Source organism: Corvus brachyrhynchos, unplaced genomic scaffold (assembly GCF_000691975.1).
Source record: "Corvus brachyrhynchos isolate BGI_N302 unplaced genomic scaffold, ASM69197v1 scaffold93, whole genome shotgun sequence".
Lineage (NCBI taxonomy): Eukaryota > Metazoa > Chordata > Aves > Passeriformes > Corvidae > Corvus > Corvus brachyrhynchos.
In genome coordinates, this window is record NW_008237273.1 from 1,610,828 (window position 1) to 1,634,372 (window position 23,545).

General features: G+C 37.6%; 1 protein-coding gene across 6 annotated transcripts in view; it reads right to left on the bottom strand.

Annotated features, from left to right (window-relative positions):
- Positions 1-2,208: 2,208 nt before the first annotated feature.
- PIP5K1B (phosphatidylinositol-4-phosphate 5-kinase type 1 beta) overlaps positions 2,209-23,545 on the bottom strand; it is a 91,874-nt gene continuing 70,537 nt past the window's right edge. For all 6 annotated transcript variants that reach the window (XM_017730610.1, XM_017730609.1, XM_008630860.2 and 3 more), the window contains 5 exons: positions 23,158-23,242; positions 18,498-18,653; positions 17,596-17,740; positions 11,042-11,159; positions 2,209-2,948 (listed from right to left, as the gene is read on the bottom strand). In XM_017730610.1, coding sequence (XP_017586099.1) covers positions 2,946-2,948; positions 11,042-11,159; positions 17,596-17,740; positions 18,498-18,653; positions 23,158-23,242 — 507 coding nt within the window. In that variant the 3' untranslated portion in view covers positions 2,209-2,945. The remainder of the gene's footprint in view (positions 2,949-11,041; positions 11,160-17,595; positions 17,741-18,497; positions 18,654-23,157; positions 23,243-23,545) is intronic.

The following is a 23,545-nucleotide window of genomic DNA, read 5'->3' on the forward strand; positions in this document are numbered from 1 at the left end:
TCTAGATGCAGACGTGCTGCAGGGTCAGGCCCCATACATCCAGTCTGGAAAGAGCTGATATTTTTTTACTTCAAGCAAATGCATACACCACTGGAAATGTTTCAGCAAATGCCTTCTACAAAGAACAGGTGGAGTGTGCTAGTGATAACTCTTTTATCACTGTCTAGTGGTAAGGGTTTGGGAAAATACCATTGAGTTATATGAAATTTAATTGCTTGAAGTATAAGCAGAGTCAACAAGAAAATAGATGGTGGGATATGTGTTTTTTCAAACCATTGAATTATAGTACAAGGACACAAAGTGGGGTTTTTTTGTTTGGCTGGGGGTTTTGTTTGTTTGTTTGGGTTTTTTTTTTGTTTGTTTGAGGGCTTTTGTTTTATTTTTTATTAACTGAGGGCAACTATTTGGTGGTGCTACCACCAAAGGCAAAACTTCATTTCTGAATGCCATATGATTAAGTCACAAGGTCAGATAACACAAATTTGGAATTATTCCCTACCTTTCTCTAAGCTGGCATCAACCTGTGCTGTTTCATTCTGACCAGCTTGCAGGGCCAGGTAATTCAAATGCCACTGCCCACAGCTAGCCCATCTCTGTGACCTAATTCTTCTTTGCTCCCTGTGGCAAATTCCATCTGTTTAGACATGGAGAAACAGACCAATATGTTACTTTATACCCCCAGGAGTTGATTGTGCTTTCTGTATATTATTTTTATTTGACATGACCTGCCTCATCAGCTCTACAGATACGTTTAAAAGTCTTTAAATTTTCATCAAGTGCTACCAATGTGAAACACTAATGCAAGATGAAGAGAACCAAAATGCTTAAACATGAAATGTGCACATCCCTACAAAATCCTGTGCTCTTTGATGTTTGAAAATTTATACCGTTTTGTGCACTAGAGAGCAAAATGAGTTCCAAGATGTTGATCATTAACCACACACACACACACAACTTTTAAGTGCACATGCTTTGGAGAAAGTTTCCTCAGTAGGCTCCATAGTCATACAGGATTTCCTTTTTCAATTGTTAAATGACTGTTTTGATTTATAAATTACTGTGTTCAAGGGACAAAGGATGTCTCAGTCTGAATCATTTGGTATTGACATTCTGATTTTGGACAGAATTGTTGCAGTTAAGTTGTATATCCTCTGGGTTCTTCCTAAGAACAAATGATTCAGATGCTACAGTTACTAGGCAATTGGGGAAAAATTGTCATGCGTGTTCTTTATGAAGGTTAATCGGGTGCTTAAATGTTTTCCCCCAAATAAGACTAATGACAAGTATCTGCTTTGCATAGAGACACATTCCAAATATCCTGTACACTGCACTTGAAGGATCAGACACTTGACACAGATGTACAAAATGTTTTTACTCATAGGGCATGCAGATTGGTTTTGCTTTTCTCTGAGGAATGCTGCAGAAAAATTATCTTGCTGAGATTAAGCTGTCTAATTTTAAAGCCTAGAAAAGTGGTAATCATGAGATACATGCTTTAAGTGAAGCCTTAGGCTCTGCATACTTAGAAAGCAAAAAACCCCAAATCCCTTTAAATTTCTCTATACTGTGCATACTTAAGGAATAATACCTTCTTACTCTTCAGGATTATAGGATTATATCAAAGTAAAACAAAACAAAATCACCACCACCATCCCCCACCAAGCCAAAACAAAAAAATCCACCACACCAAATCCTTAAATGAAAAATTCTATACAGGTACAACGCATAATTCTAGGACTTAAAATGCCAAATTCTGTTTTTGTCAATTTAGCAGGTTTACTACGCCTACTCCTAGAAGACACATGTTATTACCAATAACTTTGGTAGCTTTCTAAGTGACACACCTGTGCAAATTTTTAAATACACCACTGCATCAAAGCATGAAAATCTTGGACTGATGATCACTGGCATTTGGGATTATCTCCCTGTTACTTGGAAAATTAGGGAACCAAAAGAATTTCTGTAGTTACCCTAAAACGATTGCCCATACTGAAAAACCTGAAATGGTTTTGTAAAGTGGTGCCTGTTGAGTACGTTCCTTTGCCCTTCCTGCTCTAATTTCAAGATTTCCCTTTTCATTATAGAACTGGTGAAACAGATGCCATGTTTGTCATATCTCAAGAGGCCTCCTGAGACTGTCTCACGAAGGTAGAGAAATGCAAGAACATATAAGTCCAGTATAGATCAATAGCAGGATGACAGCTGTGATAGCCTTCAGAATAAAATCTTTTATTCATCAATAAAACTATAGTTTACAGTAGTATTTTCTAAATAAGTTATAGAATTTCTCTTTTACAAGAAATAAAGCAAAATCAAAAATATTTCAAGGACAATATATGTACACAACATAAGGCCTTGTTATAAATAACATTTTTATCTCCTTTTTACCAACAGTGAAAGTATCTTTAGAGGCTCATTTTCATATGGTATGTGTAGACATTTGCCCTAACCCTTGTACAACATCAGTTCCAATTTCCACTGATGTGGACCTAAGCAATTAGGACTGAGGGGGTAAAAAAAAATGAAATTGATTTTATACACCACTGTGCTTATTTTTAAATAGGTAAAGCAGGTAATAGATTTTGCTTGTGCATAGTTACAGAATGCATGCAAATGAAATCACTAGAGAACTGATAAGAAAATATCACTTTGAAGTCCAAAAAAGGTGATTGGCAATATTGTAGAAAGCAGCCGGAATACACAGTTCTTCACAGTTGAGCAAGCAACAGCAGATGACAGCAGAGTGTGGAATGTTTCATTTTTGTCAAGTCCATCAATCCCCTCTATGGTTCAAAGATCCTGGCACTTCTAAGAATAAGCTCAGTTGATTATTACTCTTTGTCTGTTAGGCTCAGCAAATTTCTTCTTCTTAAACGAGGAGTGCAGAAAGTGCTTTTCATTGACCATGGTCACTCCTCTTAGTTTTACTCTTCATGTATTATTTGTTACTGGAAATAAAGAAATGACAAGTTAAGAGTTGTGTTTACTTATTTTCTTACAGAATTATAAACAGGTAGCATCTTTCTTCCCCTAAACAGGCTGCAGTACAATTTGGCAGTGATTCTCTTATGACCTTGATCCCTAATCAAAGGCACTGGATCTCTTTTGGGTCTCACTGATCCAAAAACATTGGGTCTCTTTTTTTGTACAGCAGCTAACCCCTATGGGTTTTGCAAGCATTGCCGTACACTTGTATTATGTGAATTAGAACTACTTGCTGCTGCAAAATGCTGAACACTCTGGATGTCAGAGAGGACAGAACAATCTGAGAGCACTCAGCAATTCACAACAGCTTATTTTTATCTTGCAGAACAGTGACATTTACTACTTAAAAGTGGCAGTCTTCATACATCATATCAAAAAACTTTCCGGCACAATTAATGTTCTAGTCAATGTTGTAGCAATCATTCCATTTATTCTATTTCACAAAAAACCCCAAACAACACCTTAATAATATTAATGGATTAGAGTTTTCTACACTACCTTTATGGAATAGAAATGGTTGATCACTTCTTGGCATCCCTGTAGAGTTAGGGATGAATTGAAAAGAAACTGTTCTTTGCTGAACATCTTATTATTACAACTCAAACTAAGGATAAACTGACAGCTGAAGAATATATTTCAGTAAATTGAATGCATCTCAGCTAATATATCCAAAATGGAGCAAGACACAAAACCAAAACAAAGGGGTCTGTAATGACCTTTCTCTAAAATCTTATTAAAAAACATTACAAAGGTGTAAGGCTCCATTCATTAAACAGTTTTTTAAGGTCACCTTTACATTGTGCTTTTTGATACAAGCACTTAACTAACCTTTGAATAGTCTGACAACAGTCTAATCTTGATTATGAACAAAAAATATCTGAAGGCATTTCTTAAGCTTATCTTAAAAAGTAACCATTAGATTTAAATTAATATTTTTGTTATGACTTTTAGCACTAGCCCTTTAACCATTGTTCTGTGACAACCTTTAAACTTCCTACTGTATTGAGCACCAGTGTTAGGGTGTTCATAATCACTGATGCCATTGAGCATAGTGCCAATTTCTCAGGGGCTGTCCTCTCTCTCTCTCTCTCAGGAACTGTGGTCTGGCAAGTAAAGTTGACTGTCGTATTCGCGCCTGAATGTGCTAAGGCAGTTAAGTACTTAGAAAATGCAGAACCATTTAATACGTGAAGTGAAACTGTTGGACAAGTGAGTAAAATTAAAGAAAGTGGTATTCTAAAACTAATATAATGTAAAGCTAGCAAGGACTTGTAATTAAATTGTTTTAGAATCAGTTTGGCAAAAAAAGTTGAAAAATGCTAGTACCAATAAACAAAATAATGTTATATGAAGCCAAGACAAATTAATCAAAATTTGCAGTAGCACCATCTTGTTTCTGTCTGAAAGCTCAGATATGAATGACTGCATATCCATTTCTGACAAATATAGTGATCACTCCGCACAACTTCTGACTCACTGGACTTTTTACTGCTTTCCACTAACACGGCTATCGGTATTGCTGATGCTGGTTTTATGCTATTCCACTAATTATACAATGGAACTATGATTAGCTTTTGTTCTTGTTTCCTTTCCTCTGACCCTTCCAAAGCATTTCAGTGAAAAATTCCAATAAAATGTGCATAACAGAGTTGGAGAAAAGAGACCCGGACAGGAACTTTTAGCAACTGCTAACTGTATGAGTCAATCACAGAAATACTATTGATGGTACTAATGCCATTTTAAGGAGAAGAGATTTTCAGATGTTCATATTTATGTCAGGTACAGTCCAGTCCTGTGATACTATTCTGGAAAGAAATCCATCTATTTCAAGGTGCAGAACACGATCCTATAGGCAACATTGTATCCACTGCACAACTTTTGTGGTTACATTGATTACAGACAAAGGATTTTTTTTTTTTTTTTTAAATAAAAACTCAGTTTGGCTGTAGCAATTTGGTCCAAAATGATAAATAATGCACAAATGACACTACAGGATTCATTCCTATAGTTGCTGCCTGAGATGTCTCACACTGTACATATAGTGGATTTACAATGTTTGAACCTACTTGAGGCTTTTTGTCTTGGAGCATTTTTGTGCTCCTGGTTCCCTTTCCATGCATATGTTTTTGAGCTGATTGATTTCCTCTTACAGTGTTTTAAAAGCCCCAGGCATGAGAACATGTAGTTCAGTGATAATATGTGCTGGCATTTTAGCACTTGGCTTACTAAGCCAATGTATTGCTTGTCATTTCAATTGGTACCTTTTTAATCTAATCAAGCACCTAATTCCTGTGTCTGATTTTCATGCAAGGGTGACTGAAATGTTCCTTCTTACATAATGTTTCTTCTGCAAGAACACCTCTGCCAAACTATGTTCAAGTGCTCGTTTGTTTTTCACTTCTGACCAGGTTTCAGTTTTATGAGAGACATAGGCCTTTTTTTTCCTCTCCTTTTTGAGAGGAGGAATGCATGGATGGATACAGGGAAATGCATGGATGGATACAGGGAAAACAGAGATAACAGAGGAAAGGAGCAGTTAACCTTAGTGCCTAAAACAAGCTGGTTTTCCCCTTTCAGCCTTAAACAAGATTCTATTTTGAGGAGAGTGCTTGATTGGTTCTACCATGTGCACATAGTATTTTAAGGCTTATTATGCTCTCAGGGAAAAGAAAAGATGCCTATAATGGAGGAGGTCTTAATTCCTTTCTCCCAGAATTTTGGTTCTATCATGTTTTCCACCAGTATCTTCAGAGGAAATGGTGAGACAGAGAAACTGAAGCTTCCATAAAAAGAGCAACATACCAAATCTGAGGTATGCTGTGCAGTGTGACTGTACAACTTTTAGCTTGTTTTACATGTATTCTGCCTGGGAATTGCTTTAATTTCAGCTGCACTTGTTATTATTCCACAACAGCATCCTGAAGAAAACTGCACCATGATTACAATTTAATTGAAATTATGGGAGAGAGTACAGAAGAAAAGGAGTACTGAAGAGTAACAAGAGTCAGAAAGCTTTGACAGTTTCTGAACAGGCATTTTATAGGCCAGTATTTGTAAATCTGCTTACCTATGCATCTACAGCAGCTTTGAAATACAAAATTAATCTTCAGTATTATTTTAAGACCTCAAACTCCTATAATAAGATTGGCATTTGGAAATAACCACAAGTAATTTTAAATGTAATAGTATAATCTATGCAATTCGTCTGACACAAATCATAGCTACATTAACCAGGCTCTAAATACACTGGGCTTGCTCATCACTACAGTTATTCCATTATTTTATTTTACTGAAGCCCTTATCAATCCATATCTTCAGTAGCAGTGACTTTTAAATTATATATAAATTTTATGAACCTTTCCTTTAACAACGGGAGGCAATGCTGTATTTCCATGTGAATATTTCTGTGCTACCCAGGAATATTTCATTGTAGTTAAATATACAGAAGTATTCTGTAAGCAAAAAATAATTCATTAATGAAATCCTATAGGCAGGGCATATATTTATTTAAAATCCAATAGACAGGACATATATTTATTTATTTAAATCCCATATTTACTACCAGATGACTTAAAATATACAGCATCACAATGAAACAAACTTTAAAGTTTGTCACTGCTATTTACACTCATGTCCTTTTTCTGTTGGAAGTGTAGCGGAAATCAAGCCTACTTGAAGTAAATCAGTTAAATACCTAAGCCTTACTACTCTGATTTTACTGATATTGTAGTATATTATATCAGCTATCTTTATAAATAATTTCATGGGAATGCTAAGAAAACACAGTAGGATAGTTTATAATTGCACATGTTGCTTTTTCAGTGACAGAAAGCTCAATCAAACAATTTAAGACTTCACTGCAGAACAGAAGGAGTAAGTGACTTTTAAGTTATTCCTTACTTTCTAAGTGGAATTATCACTTTATGGCTCTCCATAGTGACACTGGACTAAGGTGGATTTTCAGAGCATTCTACCATCTACCCTACAGACTTCAAACCTAAAAAGAAGTACTTCACAGTGCTTCACAGTATTACTGTTAAATAAGACTGTTGCTTTATAAACTAAATTCAAAAGCTATCAAGAAGAAATGGTTTCACTGTATAAATGGAGCCAAGAGAACCAAAGAACAGCCCAGGCTGAAGGGACCATAAGAAGCTGTCTAATTCAACCCTTTGCAGGAAAGGGAGCCTAGGTGAGATTACCAAGCATCACTGTCCAGCTGCATCTTGAAAACCTCCTGTGATGGGTACTTTACCACATCCTTGGGGAGGTTGTTCCAGTGAATCATTCATCATTATAAAATCATGCTCATTGTAAATAATTCTCATTATAAAAACAGTTTATTTCTTACATAGAGAGGAAACCTCCCTCACTACAACTTGTATCCACTGCCCCTAGAGAAAAGGAGGATCTCAATCCTCTCTGTAGTCATGCTTTAAGTTTTGGAAAACTGTGTTGAGGTCCCTCCTGAATATTCTGTGGACTGAAAACACCTAACTTTTAAAGTCTTTCCTCAAATGACAGGTTCTCCCCATCTTTGACCATCTTCATAGCACTCCTTTGACCCCTCTTCAGTCTGTCCATATCTGTTTTGGAATTGTGGGGGCCAGAGCTGGACACACCACTCCATGTGCAGTCTGACAAGCGCTGGTGAAGTGGGAGGATCACATCTCTCTCTGTTAGCAGTGCCCCATGGCTGCAGCTCAGCACTTTGCCTCGGTAGCTGCGGCAGTGCACTGCTGGCCTGGTGTCTGTGTGCTGTCCACTGGGACCCCGGGCTCCTCTTGGCAAGGCTGTTCCACAGCTCACGTCGTAGCCTGGCTGGGCTCTTCGGTGATGTCATTCCAGGTGCAGGGCTCTGCACTTCTCCTGGTTGAACTTTACACAGTTCTTGTGACCCAGTCTTCCAGCCTGTTTGTGTCTCTGAAAGGTGGCTCTCCCTGGCAATGTGTCCACCTCAACACCCAGTTCAGTGACACAGCAAACGTGGGGAGGGTGCTTTTGATCCCATCATCCAGATCATTCATGGAGATGTTACAACATGGGGCCCAGGGAGCCCCACTTGTGACAGGCTGCCAGCCTCAGTAAAACACTGATCAGGAGGAAGGAGGTATTAGGAACCTGTGTCTTGCCAACATTATCAGTAACTTTTTCCCTGCCCTGTCTAGTAATGGGTCTGTGTCTTCCCTGGGCTTCTGCTTAACTGCTTATCTGATCAGCCATTTCTTCTCCTTGCTATCTCTGCCCAGTTCCAGAGCTAGCTGAGCCTTGACCTTCATGTGTGCAACCTTACATGCCCTAGCAAGAATCTTGTAGTCCCCAGTGGGTATCTGATCACTTTTCCATGGAGGGTGTGCTGCTTTTTTGCTTTTAACACTCAAAAGCTCATTGTTAAGCCTAGGAAGTCACTTGTTCTGCCTTCTTCCTTTCCCTTTGTAGGAAATGGACTGTTATTGTACTTCCAGCAGGATGTTATTTAAAAGCTCCTAGCACTCACATGCTGGTTTGCTCTCCACGCATGCTGCCTATAAAATCCCTCGCATCTAGGCTCTGAGTGTACTGAAGCTGGCTTGTCTTTGGGTCTTTGTCCTAATACTGGTTTTTAGTATGCTCAGCAGGATCTTAAACCCACAGTGTTGTTGTGATTGCTGCATTCAAGGCTATCATTTGAAGTTACATTGTCTTTTCAGTTTGTGAGCAGTAAATCTAGCAATGCATTGTCCCTAGTCAACATGACCAGCACATTTAGCAGGATGGAAGCCCTCATGTATTCCAAGAATTCATGGACAACTTGTGCATTGCTGTACTATTCTCCCAACAAATGCCTGGGTAATTGAAGTCACCCTTGACAGCCAGGTTCTTTTGGCTCGATACTTGCTTGAAGAGCCAAAGTAAGTTTACGTCAGCCTTGTCATCCTGGTGTGAAGGCCAGGAACATACACATAAAAGAAGATCCTCCTTGGTGATGAATCATCTAATCTTGATCCTAAGACATTTGATAGATATTTTTTGGTCTCCAAAGCTTGCCTTCATCCACTCAGATTTCTCTTTTTTTTTTTTTATGAAGTGCAGCTTCACTGTATCTTTCTATCTTTACAAGAGCTTGTAGATATCTGTTGAGATCTTCCAACCAAGAAGTGAATCTTCCCACCAAGCTTCCCACATCATAACTCTCAGACTAGGCATGGATCTGCAGTTCCTCTTCTTGTTGTCCTGAATTCATGCTTTGGTATACATGTACTTGAGGTGGTTGGACTTAGGATTCTTCCTTTGCAAAGGGTTGGGAAGCATTGCCCCCTACTCTAGTACACATATATGCTCATCCATGCTTTGCTTATGAGCATTCACGTATCACAGCTCTGGGTCCTACTGTCAAATTAGTTAGTTAAAAGCACAATTAATTAAGTCAGCTAATCTGCTAGCAAGGTTAGGTTGTGTGTAATTAGTAATTTGTCTGCTTCCTGTAACATTGCAGGATTTCTGAGTCCCTCTTTGTTGAACTTTATGATGTTGAACAGATGATTCAGGTCAACATTGGATTAGCAATGAGCCAAACTAACACAAGTCCTACAGCAACAGATTGATTTAATGGGCTGCTTGTGGTCACAGATAACCAAGTCAATTCTACATCTAATTGGCCACTGGTACTTGCTACTGTTTTGTGTCAGTGGAAGTAGGACAGACAACAACTCCCCTAAGTGTGCTGGACTATTAAATTAGTAGCTATTAACTGGGTACTATACATACTTATGTGTTGCTGGTTAATAAGAAGGAAAAAAACATCAGAGGCACAGCCTACAGAAAAAGAGAATGTGACAAACATATTTCATCTCGATGTAAGATCAGACACAAACCTGTTTTATCTCAACACAAGAAATTTTTTTTCTGAACAAATAGCCAATCACTGGAACAACTTTTTCAGGGATGTGGCAGAGTTCCCATTGCTGGAGGTTTTTAAACTGTGGTGGAAAAGGGTGTTAGATAAAGTTATCTAGGCTCCCTTTTCCTCAAAATGTTGGACTGGATGATCTCTTGAGGCCCCCTCAACCTGAGCTGATTTATGATTCTAAGATATTCTGGATTTCTTAAGACAAAAATCAGGTAACTCTGGGGATAAGAAAAATAAAGAATGCAATAAACTTAATCTAGAAAGGAAACAACCATGTCTCTCTGAAACATTTATTAGAAACATGAACAGACTTCCCTCTTTTGATTCTTCATTTCTGGTACAATTCTTGCCATGAAAGTCAAGGGGAAATATTACTAGAATAATTTCAGAATTGCTTATGTTTTATGAAAATAAGCCTTTGGAAAAAATACCAAGCTTAACATACCTGCCTCCTGCATTTATACTGACAATTTCAGAAGAGCCTAAAACAATTAGATGCACAAAAATTCACTCAACTGGAACTGGAATTGGGTGCCTACAGCCTTTATGTCTGTGGAATGGGAGCTGTAGATACCAAGAGAACTTCCGAAACCCAGGTGACATGAAGACAACAAAAGACAGACTTGAGCTTATCTTTCAGCAGTCAGATAAATTACTCACTAGGAACCGAAACAGTGAAGAAAAGATACATTTTTAATGTATCAGCCATCACAACTGGACAACCCTTCAAAGCAGGAAAGGGGCCATTAACATACTTCACACTGAGATCTACTTCACTGGCTTCAAAATCACCGACATAAGCACAGAACTTTCCACTCTGAGAAAATTTAATTTCTACATTGTGGAGTACTCTACATGAAGAGGAAAGATGTTGTTGTTGTTGTTTTGGGTTTTTTTCCTCCAGTGGAAAACAAATAACAGAAAAGACCCCCTACCATTAGAGGAAAACTGAAAGGTGGTTTGTTCTACTTCTTTATTAATGCAATAGTTAATAGGCATATAGATTCTTTAGGGATTTGCTTATGCAAACTTATGCATGTTTCATACGAAAAATACCTCAACAAACTTCTCGATCTTGAAGTTAAGCAGGTATTTTAGTCACTTACTGAGCCTGAGTCAAAGGAATTACAGGTGAAAAAGCCCATCAGAAACAGTTTGGCAACTTACTAAGTAGACATCCAAAACTGAAGCATTATCATTTTCCGTTTCCAACGTGCTCTGTTCTGAAGTCAAATAGATGGCACTGTCTCCCAGAGTGAATGTTGAACTCGAAGGTAACCCTTTACTGCAAAGAGAAGAGAGACTACAATCAACCAAAAATCCAAAGAGCCCAGTCATAGCTGAAAATTTAAAATTAAGTTTCTCTATTAAACATAAAAATCTTCAAATACTTTAAAAAAAAAGGAATGTAAATAAAAAAATATAGATGTTTTGGCAATGGCAAGATAACTGGAAGCTCCTATTTGACTAACGTATGGAAACCTCAGATTTTATTTTTGCATTTACTGAAGTTTTATCAGAAAGTAATGCTATTTCTGAACTTCAATACTTATTTAAAGAATGAAACTATGTCACAGTAAATGTCACATAATTTCATTAATCTCAAAGCATATTACTTCCACATTACACATGGTGTAAATTTTGGCAGCATTTCGTAATTCAAAATAGGGGAAAAAAAGAGTAAGCAATTAGGCACATTGTAACATTAGTAACATTGGACTTTTCCATGCAGACACAGATCACTTGAAACCAAAAGTACAGAAGGAAAAGTGGGAGAACGAGGTTGTATTGTAATAAGTACACCTATGCAAGGAAGTGATGTTTACAGAGCAGGTGCACTCTACTACTTTATTCATAGATCAATTTTTTTGTTCTCTGCTTTTCAGAAATAATGCAAATGTATCTACACAGAAATCTTATTTCATAATACACTTAGTCCACAAAGCCAAAACTCTCAAAGGTGTTTTAATGGAATCGGATGTCCATTATCTCATGTCCTCACTAGCTGCCAGAAACTAGGCTCCAGGCTGCCTTGAAAACTCAACTGTCAGTTGTGCAGAGATACATATTTTAAAAGTTCTTACCTATTTACAGACAAAATGATAAGCAAAAATTCTGGATTACAACTTGGTATGAAAGCATGGTTACAGCCATTAGTCCAGATATGACTAATTTCCCCCTCCCTTTGCACTACTTTAAGTATATTTCAGATGGGATAGAACTTCAGAAAGGGCAAAACTAGCATGCAAAGTTGAGATTCAAATTCTCGACAATAATGAATCAATATCATACTGGAGCAGAGCTTTACATTCACGACATTACAATATTCCTTTTATTATATAATGCACTAGACACCTTTTCAAAAGAAAGACTATTTCTCTTGCACCAGGATGACCCAGGTCCCGGTGACTTAGCACTATTCGCACATGTGTAACTTGAATTCTATTGAGCAGCATAAAAGAGTAAAACCAAAAATCTTGTAACTAATCTCTTAACAGCAATACACATGCTGTCAGCAGCTGGTAACTGAAATTCAAATTTCTGCAATAGCATCATCATAGTTGCATTTATTGCCTGTTTTAATGAGACTAGTAAGGCAAATTGGGGGTGGCATGGGAGAGAACAAGTGAAACCCCCATATACACAGGGTTTCAGAAAGAACAATTCAGAGGAACTATATTTTAATATCGTTTCACAGTGCACTCAGTTCTCATCCTTAATTCTTAGGTTGAAAAAGAAAAGCCAAGCAAAAAAGAATAGCACAGGTACTTTCTCTCATTCAGTAATGAACAGCCACAAGGAGCATGCTCAAATATGCTGTTGCCCTCCTCTGGCTGAAACGTTCTATTTGATCTTGGTTCTTAATTAAGAAAAGAAAAAAGAAGCAAAAATAATTCCATCACTAGAGAACTGGGAAAGCTTTGTTTTTCTTTAAGCCGCGATTACATGTTGCTTCAATCATAGTCAAATTTTCTTTCCCATGGGGATACCCCCAGTGTCTCAGTGCATCTGTTCATAGCATTTAAGGATTCAAGTCTTTTTCCTCCACCCAACTGCTTATTATCATGAAGCTTGCATGAATTTAATCCACTTTGAATCAGATTCAGATGAAGTTGTCTAAGCTTCAGAAGCTAAGAGTAGTGGGTGGACAGACAGAACATTCAAACTTAACACAGAGAAGTTTGTTTACGTGGAACACCAGACCAGCAAAAGGGGTGCTTAATATTACTTACAACAGAAAAACCAATACCTACAAACCCTTACCACTGGAAAAAACAGCAGAAAATTTAACTTTTATTTTCTAAACTCTCTTTGAAGAGGTTGTTTGACAAAATATCAAGCCATGGGACATTTCAAAGTCTGGATGCTTCAGGAAACTTGACTCTATAAGAGAAAAAACCCCACAGTTCCTCAAAGCCTTCTAAAATTTCAAGTGGTCTCCACTAAGAAACAGCAACAATAAAGTAAGGCAAACAAAAAATTGAAAAATATACAGATAAGAAGGAAGAAGAAGAAAGAGAAGGCAGAAGAGCGTATTAGATATGCATCTTACAGAAATGAGACATAGAATGCATAAAGAAGAATTGGATTTCATACAGATTTTTCCCCTAGGCTCAGACGTATCAGAAGAATTCCGCAGTCCTCTTTATACAGCCCAAAGAATCTTGCTCTAAAGAGAGAGGTGAAGCACCCCTTTATACATCATGGGATTTTTTTTTTGTGTTTGGGACTGGAAGCCATGAGACCTGCTATATATACATTGAACAAAAAGTTTCTGTATTCTTGAACTATTTAAAACATGAATTTTAAAACATCTACAGTTTGAAACATTCTAAAATATTTTAAAACAAGTTTCAAACATTTCCAGAAGCACCTGTAAAGGCATTGACCTCCTTCAGCTCTTTGCACTTCTAAAAGCAATGTCAAGTAAGACAAGAGTCATACTACTTAGGGCATTCAGATTTGTCATCTTTAGTTTAATTCACCAGTACTTAATAGGAAAGCTTTTCCTGGAAGGGGAAAAAATGTTATCACTTCCTCTATAAAAATAATCCCTAATATAATACATAAGTATTACATTTCTTAAGATAAAATAAATAAACCCTTTCAAAGAAGTGGTTTTAGACTAAATATTACACTTTCTAGTGGAAAACATACCCTTTAGGTACTAAAATATCTCTGCACCAAATATAAACCTACCTGAGGAATGGAAAATATTTGAACATTTTAATAGATCAATAAATTTTCAATTCTGTTCTTTACTAAAGCAATACTTGACAAAACCACTTGACTGAGAAACAGCTTCATGGAACAGAAGCCAGCTGTCTTCTGACAAGAAAGCCTACATTTACTGAATAACGTATGTCATGATTGTCTTTTTTTTTCCCCTTTTCCTTCTGTTTTTTAGGTCCAGTTCTTTTTGTGCTGAAAAATACAGCCATTTCCCCCTCTCTACTACTCTTTCATTCATACTGTTACTAATTCCTCTTCCCACTGTCTGGATAGCATCTTGGGTTTCCTCTATGTTTTCAACAACTTGGTGAAAATAACCAGCTTGCAGCCTGGAAAAACACTCCTAATAAGCTGTATGTTTATGACTGCTGCTCAGTCTCTCTTTTTCACTTTAATCACAAGTCCCCAAACACTTCTCCACATTATCTACCAATTAGTTATGCTAGTTCTAATCTGTACCAATCCAGCTTTACAAAAACCCTCCTCACAACACAGCCTCAGGATCTGGCTCCAGCTCATCAAGTCACCTCTGTCTGCTTAACCTCAGCAGCAGCAGTTTCTCCCTTTCTAATGCTGAACTCTCAAGGAGAGATGGTGCTGATCACCTTTCTTATGTTAAAGGCCATTTGCCTCTCCTTGGGGAAGTATTACATTAATGGATAACAGAAACAGAGGGTCATTCTGAACAAAAACCAAAACCCAAAGAGAAGTTACGGTGTGTGCTTCAAGGTATCCGAAAGTATTACTGCTCTCTTTATAATGAGGAAAATAACAGCATTTGTTGCCTAAGTGGTATGGGCACATACTGGTCATTAGCACTAGTGGGAGTCAAGGAGCTGTACCGATATCCCATTATTACTACTCACACAGGCCTGTCCCTCTTCATTACCTTAAACCAGAAACTTCTGATAGGTTACAAGCAAATTCATGTACTCTCTTTGTGCTATGTTACTTTGAAGAACAAAGAAAAAGCCTGATGAAGAAGATGCTAAACTGTAATTCTATTAAATAACAAAGCAGAATATCATAGTCAATTACATATTTAAAGATTGAAAGCAGGCTCACAGTTGTAAACAAATCTTTAATTCAGGCTTTGTTTCAAAGACTTCTCCAAGCTTTCTATTTATCAGAGACAAATGGTGAAATGATGAGTCCTGCATCATATAATTTTCTAGTATTCAAAAGAATTTCTCTGGCAAGAAAAAACTATCTACAATTCAGTGCATCATTGTAGCATGGGTTTTTTGGTGGTTTTATTTCCTTGCTAGCTTTTCTTATGAGAGGACTGAAGTTCCTGAAGTGAACCATAAAAACATAGGTAAGACTTTGGGTGGATATATTATTTAGTGCCAAGAAGAAGGAATGACCTCCCTGAACTGATGCCAAAAGAAGTGGGTACAAAACAGCAGGTACCCAGAATCTTATGGAAATAAGATTCCATACTGAGCATGCTTAGCAGCTTTCTTAACTCCTGAGAGAAAGCCACTAGCTATGACAGGGAAGCTAATCCTCGTGAATTGTACATACTGAGATTGTGACACACACCACTACTTAATGAGAATTAAAAACTGCCACCACGCCCCAGCTGAAGAGGGCACACCTAGACCAGCAAAGGTGTTAGTTGGTAAACCCCCATGGCAGATCTCTTGGCTACTGTGTAAGATATTCTGGCAGAAGGTATGGAGAGAACCACACATCTGTGAATGCTGGTACAAGGTCTGCTGTGTTAGAGAATGTGCCCTCTTGTACTGATGAAGTCCATACCTGGACTGCAGATATTAACAATCTGATATTGTAAGATAAGCATGCTAATCACATAGCTGGCAACATGTCTTGTATTAGAGGTTACTTCATTGACTGAATCACAACTGGAAAGCAAATGAGTTTAGATATACAAAGTGTAGACCCGCTAAAAACTTTATTTTAGAATTATTTTGGAGTATCTTTACAGGAAAATATAATGGACTTACTCATAGGTTTTTCTTTACAGTTAATTTTTTAGAGAGCAAAGAATATTTGAAATGCTTTAAATCTGAACTCTTTGTTCAGACAACTACACCATTTTATTTTCCCAACTGATGCTGATACAAAGCAGTTCTGTAGTTTTATTTGGTGCTTAAAGCAAATAAAACCCTCTGGTACTCTGTAACTTTATTTCTATCAAAGGAAAACTTGGTAAAAGATCATGAATATTGAAGTCCTACAGATAACTTTTGACACAAGTTGAAGTGAATGAGCTCTATTTCTACTGATGCTTATTTGTCAGCAGTTTTATTTCCTGAAGCTTGTGTAGAACTATTTGCGTTCTGCAATTAAAACTTCATGTTTATTACACCCCAAAACATACCTCATTCCACATTTTTATAGGGAACCATCAGACATATGGGAGATGCCACATCGGTGAGATTTATTTCAACTTAATGGAAGCTGTAAATATCACTTTCATCAAGTAATGCTGCAAGTCATTTTATCTTTTATGTAAACGCAGTTGGCAAATATTTAACAGAAGGTAAAATCCTGCTGCCTCAAGATTGCTTTTAAAATAACTTGATCTTTTTGGGCAACATGCAGTTTACAGGAAAGAACTACATCTTGGCACATGAGTGCATTTGTCAAATTTATGCATTGAGTAGTTCACAATTCCGAACAATATTCAAGATGCTTCAGTGGTTACCTTTCTTGATGAAAAAAGGCGAAGAAATGGCTCAATACACAGTAAAGAGATCTGCAAGCAGGCAAAGTGACACAACGCAGCACACTTCAGATGCACAAGGGATCATACAGGCACATGCAGATACTATCTCCCAGTAAGACTTACTGGCTTAAGCATCATATTGGACAAACAAGGCTGAATTATATTCAAACAACTCAAATCACATTCAACCTAGCTCACTAGCATTGGCACAACTTTTCTTAAGACTTTCTGGTTTTTATCCTTCCTGGATTAAAATCAGACAGGCTCTAATCACATCCATGGCTGACGTTTCATAGAAATTCAGTCCAAAAAATGGTTGTTATGGAAGAATTTAAAGCAGACCATTCAGCACTGAACATTCAGAATAAAGAACAACTTTTCCTTTTCTTAGCACATCACCATTTGCTGCAGCTCTTTTAGGCTACAGCCAAGTTACAAGAAGCACTTCATACCCTGACCTTAATGTAGTTTGGTTTATGGTACAGACTAAGGCCTAGCAAAATTTAGATATCCAATTGAGTATTGGAACATGAAGAAAAATTCATATAACATTTTTGCCATGTTTATGCTTTCTATTTCATGATTCCCAATTACAATATGTATAATTACAAACAAATACATGATAAATCCTACAGGCTTTTGGCACCCCTCCTTCACTGGGAAGGTTAAAGACTGAGTTACAGAGACACTTGCCCCTTCTGCTGCTTCTTTTGCAGAGCCTCCTTCTGTTGACCACAATGTTAGACTTTTAGCAGAACAGTGGAGAATTCTCTAACATGTGTACGGCCTTTACCTGCTAGAATAGAGCGTAGGTTGATCACGTTGACAGTGCTCATCTACATTCAAGGAAGAAGAAGAAAGTGTGGTTGCCAAGGAAGCTGCTTCAAACAGAGATTGAGTGCTTGGCACTAGATCCGGCCGGTGGTGTGAACCTAGTACTGCATATACAGAAATAAAGAACTACATTAACAAATTTCATTTCAAGTTGAGCCCAGGAATCTTCATGTAAGTATATGGAGTCCCATAGTGCCCTCATCAGCTTCTTGAAGTTTCTTAACATTTGAATTGATGAGATGATAGTATTCATATGTCCATACCCACACTCTTTTCTATTACAGAGTGAATTTCAGCTGCTAACCAGTACGTTCAGCAGAATACAGAGTAACTCCAAAGTCAAATATTAAACAGAGGTATGAGTTATGAATTCTTCTCAGTTCTGGAACTATTCTCATGCTACCAGGGCTCATTTGTCAGACTGGATTAGGCAATTGGTTCTGCTTTTGTCATGGCTGTGGCCAAGTTCTGAAAGGGGCAAAATTGGTAACTTTTCAAAAAGACTTTGGGAACAATGAACTGAGCTTCAAAACACTTCATGTGACATGCTTGTTTAAAGGTCAGTGAAAAGGATAGCACTGGCTATACAGCCTTAATTCACTACCTAGGCTGAATACATTTTTCTAGGATGTCCTGAAATCTGAAAGTTTAACATCACATTACAAACTTTGAGTCTGATGTCCTCTTGTTCCTGAAGGTCCATTTTGCCAAATATTACTAACTACTCCCTCCATAAGAATAACCTGACTCTTGATTTTGAGAGATCAGCCATTTTGGGGGCTTTCTAGTTATAGGACTTCTACAGCTTGTATAAAATTCCTTTAAAAACATTGTTTAGGCTGTTGATTTGAAAGACAGTACCTTCATCATCAAGGCTGGCATAACTTTGTCCTTCAGCAAGAATGCCATGCTTTTCATCCTTCCATTCCTGGCTAACTGCGCACACTATTTCTTGTGATGCTGCCTTTAGGGCTGTGATGGAATTGCACCGTTTCTTTGAAGGCGAAGGCTTTAAAGCTGTATTACCAAATGAACATAGGTGTTGAATGATGTCATCTTATCTCCCTGCACATCTTTAACAGCATATGGAAAAGGTAAGTCATATAGAAAATCTAGGTTTTGAATACAAATGAAGAGCACATCCAGAAACCTACTTAACAAACATTATATTAAAACTAGAGTGAAAGGTACTGTTATTTCATCTACAAGGGAAGTACTTTTGTCTTTTTCAGTTTCTTACTGCTTATTATAGGACAATAAGTCGAATCACTGGCACCACTAAGTTAAAAAACTCATGTGGAGTACTAGCCCATGTAATCAGAGACAGAATGATACACAAAAAAACCCCCAGAAAACAGGAAAACTGAAGAGACGTTTGGAGTATTCTGAGAGGTTACAACCATTTTTTTGAGCTGTTAAATACTACTATGTAATGATACTGCAGAATTTCCACTTCAGACTCATGTGTCAAACACTTCCTTTGGGTACCATGAACACTTCCAAAATCTTGATGGTGTGCACACTCAGATATGAGCACCTCTTTTATAATTCTTAACAGGACCTGCCTACTTAAAAAGCATTTTGAGTCAAACCCAAACTGATCATTGCCACTACTACTGAACCATGACCTCCATCTGTAGTTCTTCTCCAGAAGGATCCCAGCTAATTCATTTAGTGTTTCTCAGCTGCTGATCTCCATGCACTGGTTTACTACAAATTTCAAATTAAAAACATCAAGTCTTGGCTAAAGACTGAAGAAAAGAATCAGATGCATAGTTCCAGGGTATTTTTAAAAAAATAACATAGTAGATATTTGCTGAGCTAGCCTCTGCCCAAGGCTAAATCCACTTACTAAGTTTTTGTTTACAATTACACATGGTTGTTAATTACACATGGTTGTTCTGTGCACTAGGGGAAAAAACAGATTCAGAACAGGGCTTAAGTGTTTAAACTGAAATATATGACTCAAAGCCTAGAAATAATGTTCCTGAAGGCAGGAACACTCACAATTTTTTATTTTATGAAAGAATGTTAATGCATTTGAACCATTAATCTGTATAGAAGTATATTAACAGTCATGTATACAGAAGAAATCAATAAGAGCAGGATACTTGGACAGGTTAATAGCCTGGAAAAATGAGACAGATGAATTAAGAGCAGAGAGAAAATCAGACATGATATCCCTTAATTGTACATTGTACGCCTCAAATACAGAACAGGTTGTGTCTTGTCCTGGAACAAATCTAGCAGTAAGAATTAGAAAGAATTGGGAAAAAAAGACTCAGATGTTGAGGTAACATATATAGCATTTATTTTGTCAAACAGAAGTATCAAGTAGTAAGGAGCAGACACTCTTTATTCTTTATCAATGCAGAGGAGTTCCTTTGAGTATTGTCTCAGACAGCAGAACTCCCACCAGTTCTTTGGCAAAATTATTCTAAGATTTAAAGAGAACTGAGTCTCAGGAGGCTCCTTTCTCCTTTCCGCTGAATTTTGCTTCACATTTTGCCACATTACATCAGACTCTTCTATTTTCTTATTAATCAGTTTTGTCCAAAGGATTTAACTTTTAACACTTTAAATCGTTAATTTATTCTAGTATTCGTAGTCATTCTTGTTTTACTTAAATCTCATTTAGTTCAAGCGTGCGTTTGTATTTTGTTCCCCCTCTGACCACATAGACTTATTTCTCACTCCAGATAACTAATGAAAATGTTAGGAGAACAGCCTAACACTGGTCCAAAAGTATTGCAAAACACCTTCTATCAGTTTAAGACAATGCCATATGCTCAACAGTCCTCCTGTAGTATTGGAGCTGAGTGTCCATTCCACATTTTGACACTCAAACTCCAAGGCAAATACACTTTCATGAGCAGGATTATGAAACTGCTAACTCAGATCCATTTTAAATTACAAGCTTCTCTACAAACTAGATAGTTCTAGCCCATCAGTTAATATTTACTTGTCAAGAACTCTGCTTCATAAAAAACCCTCAAAACTCAGAAAACACTCTCTCCTAGAGGGTAAGCAAAAACACCCCTTCTCTTACTAGAAAGAAACAAAAAGCCCTGTGCAGTTTCAGCATCACTTCCATGGGTTTAAAAAAATAATCTGGTAGTAAAGCAGCAAGTTAGTATGTATGCACACTATTTAAAATACCTAATCTGTATGTCTTACTGTAATGTGTTATGCCACTTGTGATAACTGTTGGAAAAAAAAACCTCATTGCTCACATAATCAGAACAGTTTTTGCCCAAAGAACAGCCGGGACCTCATCAAACCCCAAGCACTCATCTTTGCATTGCCAGTATATTTATTAGGTCTTCCCTACAGCATTCGTTACTGCACACACATTGAGCAGATCTCAGCAGTTTTCAGAGAATGGCTTGTGTTGGAAGGGATCTTAAAAATCATCTAGTTCCAAACCCCACTGACCCCAGAAACACCTTCCACTAGGCCAGCTTGCTCAGATCCCCATTGAAACTGGCCTTGAACACTTCCAGGATGGGGCATCTACAATTTCTCTGGGCAGCCTGTTCCAGTGCCTAATCACCCTCACTTGTAAAGTGCTTCTTCCTGACACCTAACCTAAATCTACTCTTCTTCAGCTTAAAGCCAATCCCTCTTGTCCTATCACTATATGCCCTTTTAAAAAGGGTATCTCCAGCCCTTAGGTACTGGAAGGCTGCTACAAGATTTTCCCAGAGACTTCTCTTCTCTGGGCTGAACATCCCCAACTTGCTCAGTTTGACTTCACAGGAGAGGTCCTCCATTCTTCTAATCATGTTGGTGGCCCTCCTCTGGACTCTCTCTGACAAGCCCATGTCCCCCTGTGCTGGGACCCCAGAGCTGGATGCAGCACTGCAGGTGGGGTCTCACCAGAGCAGAGCAGAGGGGCAGAATCCCCTCCCTGGCCCTGCTGCCCACGCCACTTTGGATGCAGCCCAGGACACGTTTGGCTTTCTGGGCTCCAAGCACACATTGCTGGGTCATGTGCAGCCTCTCCTCCACCACCACCCCCAAGTCCTTCTCAGCAGGGCTGCCCTGGATCTGTTCATCCCCCAGCCTGTGTTGGTACCTGGGGTTACCCCAACCCAGATGTAACACTTTGCACTTGGCTTTGTTGAACCTGGTAAGGTTACCATGGGCCCACTTCTCAAGCTTGTCTGGATCTCTTTTGTCCCCCATCACCATCTTTCTCTGCACTAGCAATGCTTCAGATTGAATTTCCTTTCAGTAGCATGATCAACTTACAGATAAATTATCCATCAATTCAGTAATATTTATAAGACTCACAAAAAGTCTTACTTTCCTGAAAAGCTGTCATAACATATCATGCATACAGGGAATCACTACTTGGGGTTAATTCAAATTTTCTTTTTCTTCTAAAGATTCCTTCATTCTACTTAAAATATCTTAATTTTTAAAATATAGTTACTCTCAGCCTTCTCCTTTCATCTGTCTATCCTATTCTTTTTTTTATTTAGAATTTCACAAAATACTTATCACCTACACTTCTGCCTTCTTGTTGCATTATCAGTTTTCTGTCTTCTTTCATACGCCCTCAGACAATCATGTTTGTTGTTCTGGTTTGCCAGGCCTCTAACAGTGGTTTTCATGGGCAGGCTCAGAGTTTGCAGGCTCAGAGTTCACATGCTCAACTGGTCTTTTGAAAATCATAACTCATCTTTAGGCAACATGCAGAGCAACAAAGGCCAGTATGACTTCCAGTGGTAGAAAACGTAGTAAAAATAAACCTTGATCTGAACTTTTGATGGAAGAAGCCTGTATGAAGGTGTCTCTAAACTTTTTTCTTTATTTGTAAAATGCTAAATTAATTTCCCTGAGTTGAATCAGTTTTGCCTGGGACAGTAATTGGTGAGTGATCTCTCCCTGTCCTTATTTGGACCCACGTGCCTTTTGTTATAACTTTCCCCCATCTAGTTGAAGAGGGGGAGTGATAGAGTGTCTAGGTGGTCACCTGAAGCCAACATTAAGCCCACTTCACCCACTAAGTAGCTAATAGTGATATGTACCTTACCCTTGAGAGTTAATTAAAAGGTAAGGAAGGAGAAATGGAGAGGAAAACTAGATATTTGAATTATGGGGTTTTTTCTTGATAAAGCACAGAAGAAATCTGTATCAAAGAGAAGAATACCTAATGCTGGAGATGGTATATAAACAATCTTTACTTCTGCAAAATAAATAAATTAAAATCAATGGAGGTATTTCTACAATTACTAGATGCAGGACTGGATATGTCATTAGATCATGAAACTTAATGTGCTAATATATAGGAACCTCTTTTACCTTTAGACAGCCCTGATGTGACAAAAATACATAATACAAAATTCTCTGTAATTTTACTATTACAGTAAAATCCGAATTGCCAGAAATGTAGTTTCTTGATTGGAGCTACGAAAGTGCTACATGATGTTGAAGAAAGGCTTGCCAAGACAGGAGCATTATAAAATTATGGTTATAAAAATATCTAAAAGATTAGAAGTCACTACTTTCTTACCTTGAACTTTTTTGAAAACTCTTGCATTCATAAACTTTAAAAATCTGTCTGCATAAAAACTTGGTCGGTGAACCGAAACAGTATCCTACAGGATTAAAAAAGGTCTCAGTCACATTTTCCACAAGTAAATCACAAGTAAGGTGTCAAGAAAGAAGCTGGACACCTCAGCCAACTATATTATACATTTCAGGCGTAGTCAAAACTAGTGAATCATTACAATTTTTTTTTCTTTTAAAGGTTAATTCTTCAAGAAATTTTTAGGTATTTCATTTATGAAATTATGAGTTATGAATTATACAGCTATATTCTGCAAAATCTTCCAAGCATTTGAAATGAATTTTTTCAAATTACGGATATTTTTCAGTTACAGACTCATCAATGTCCTGCT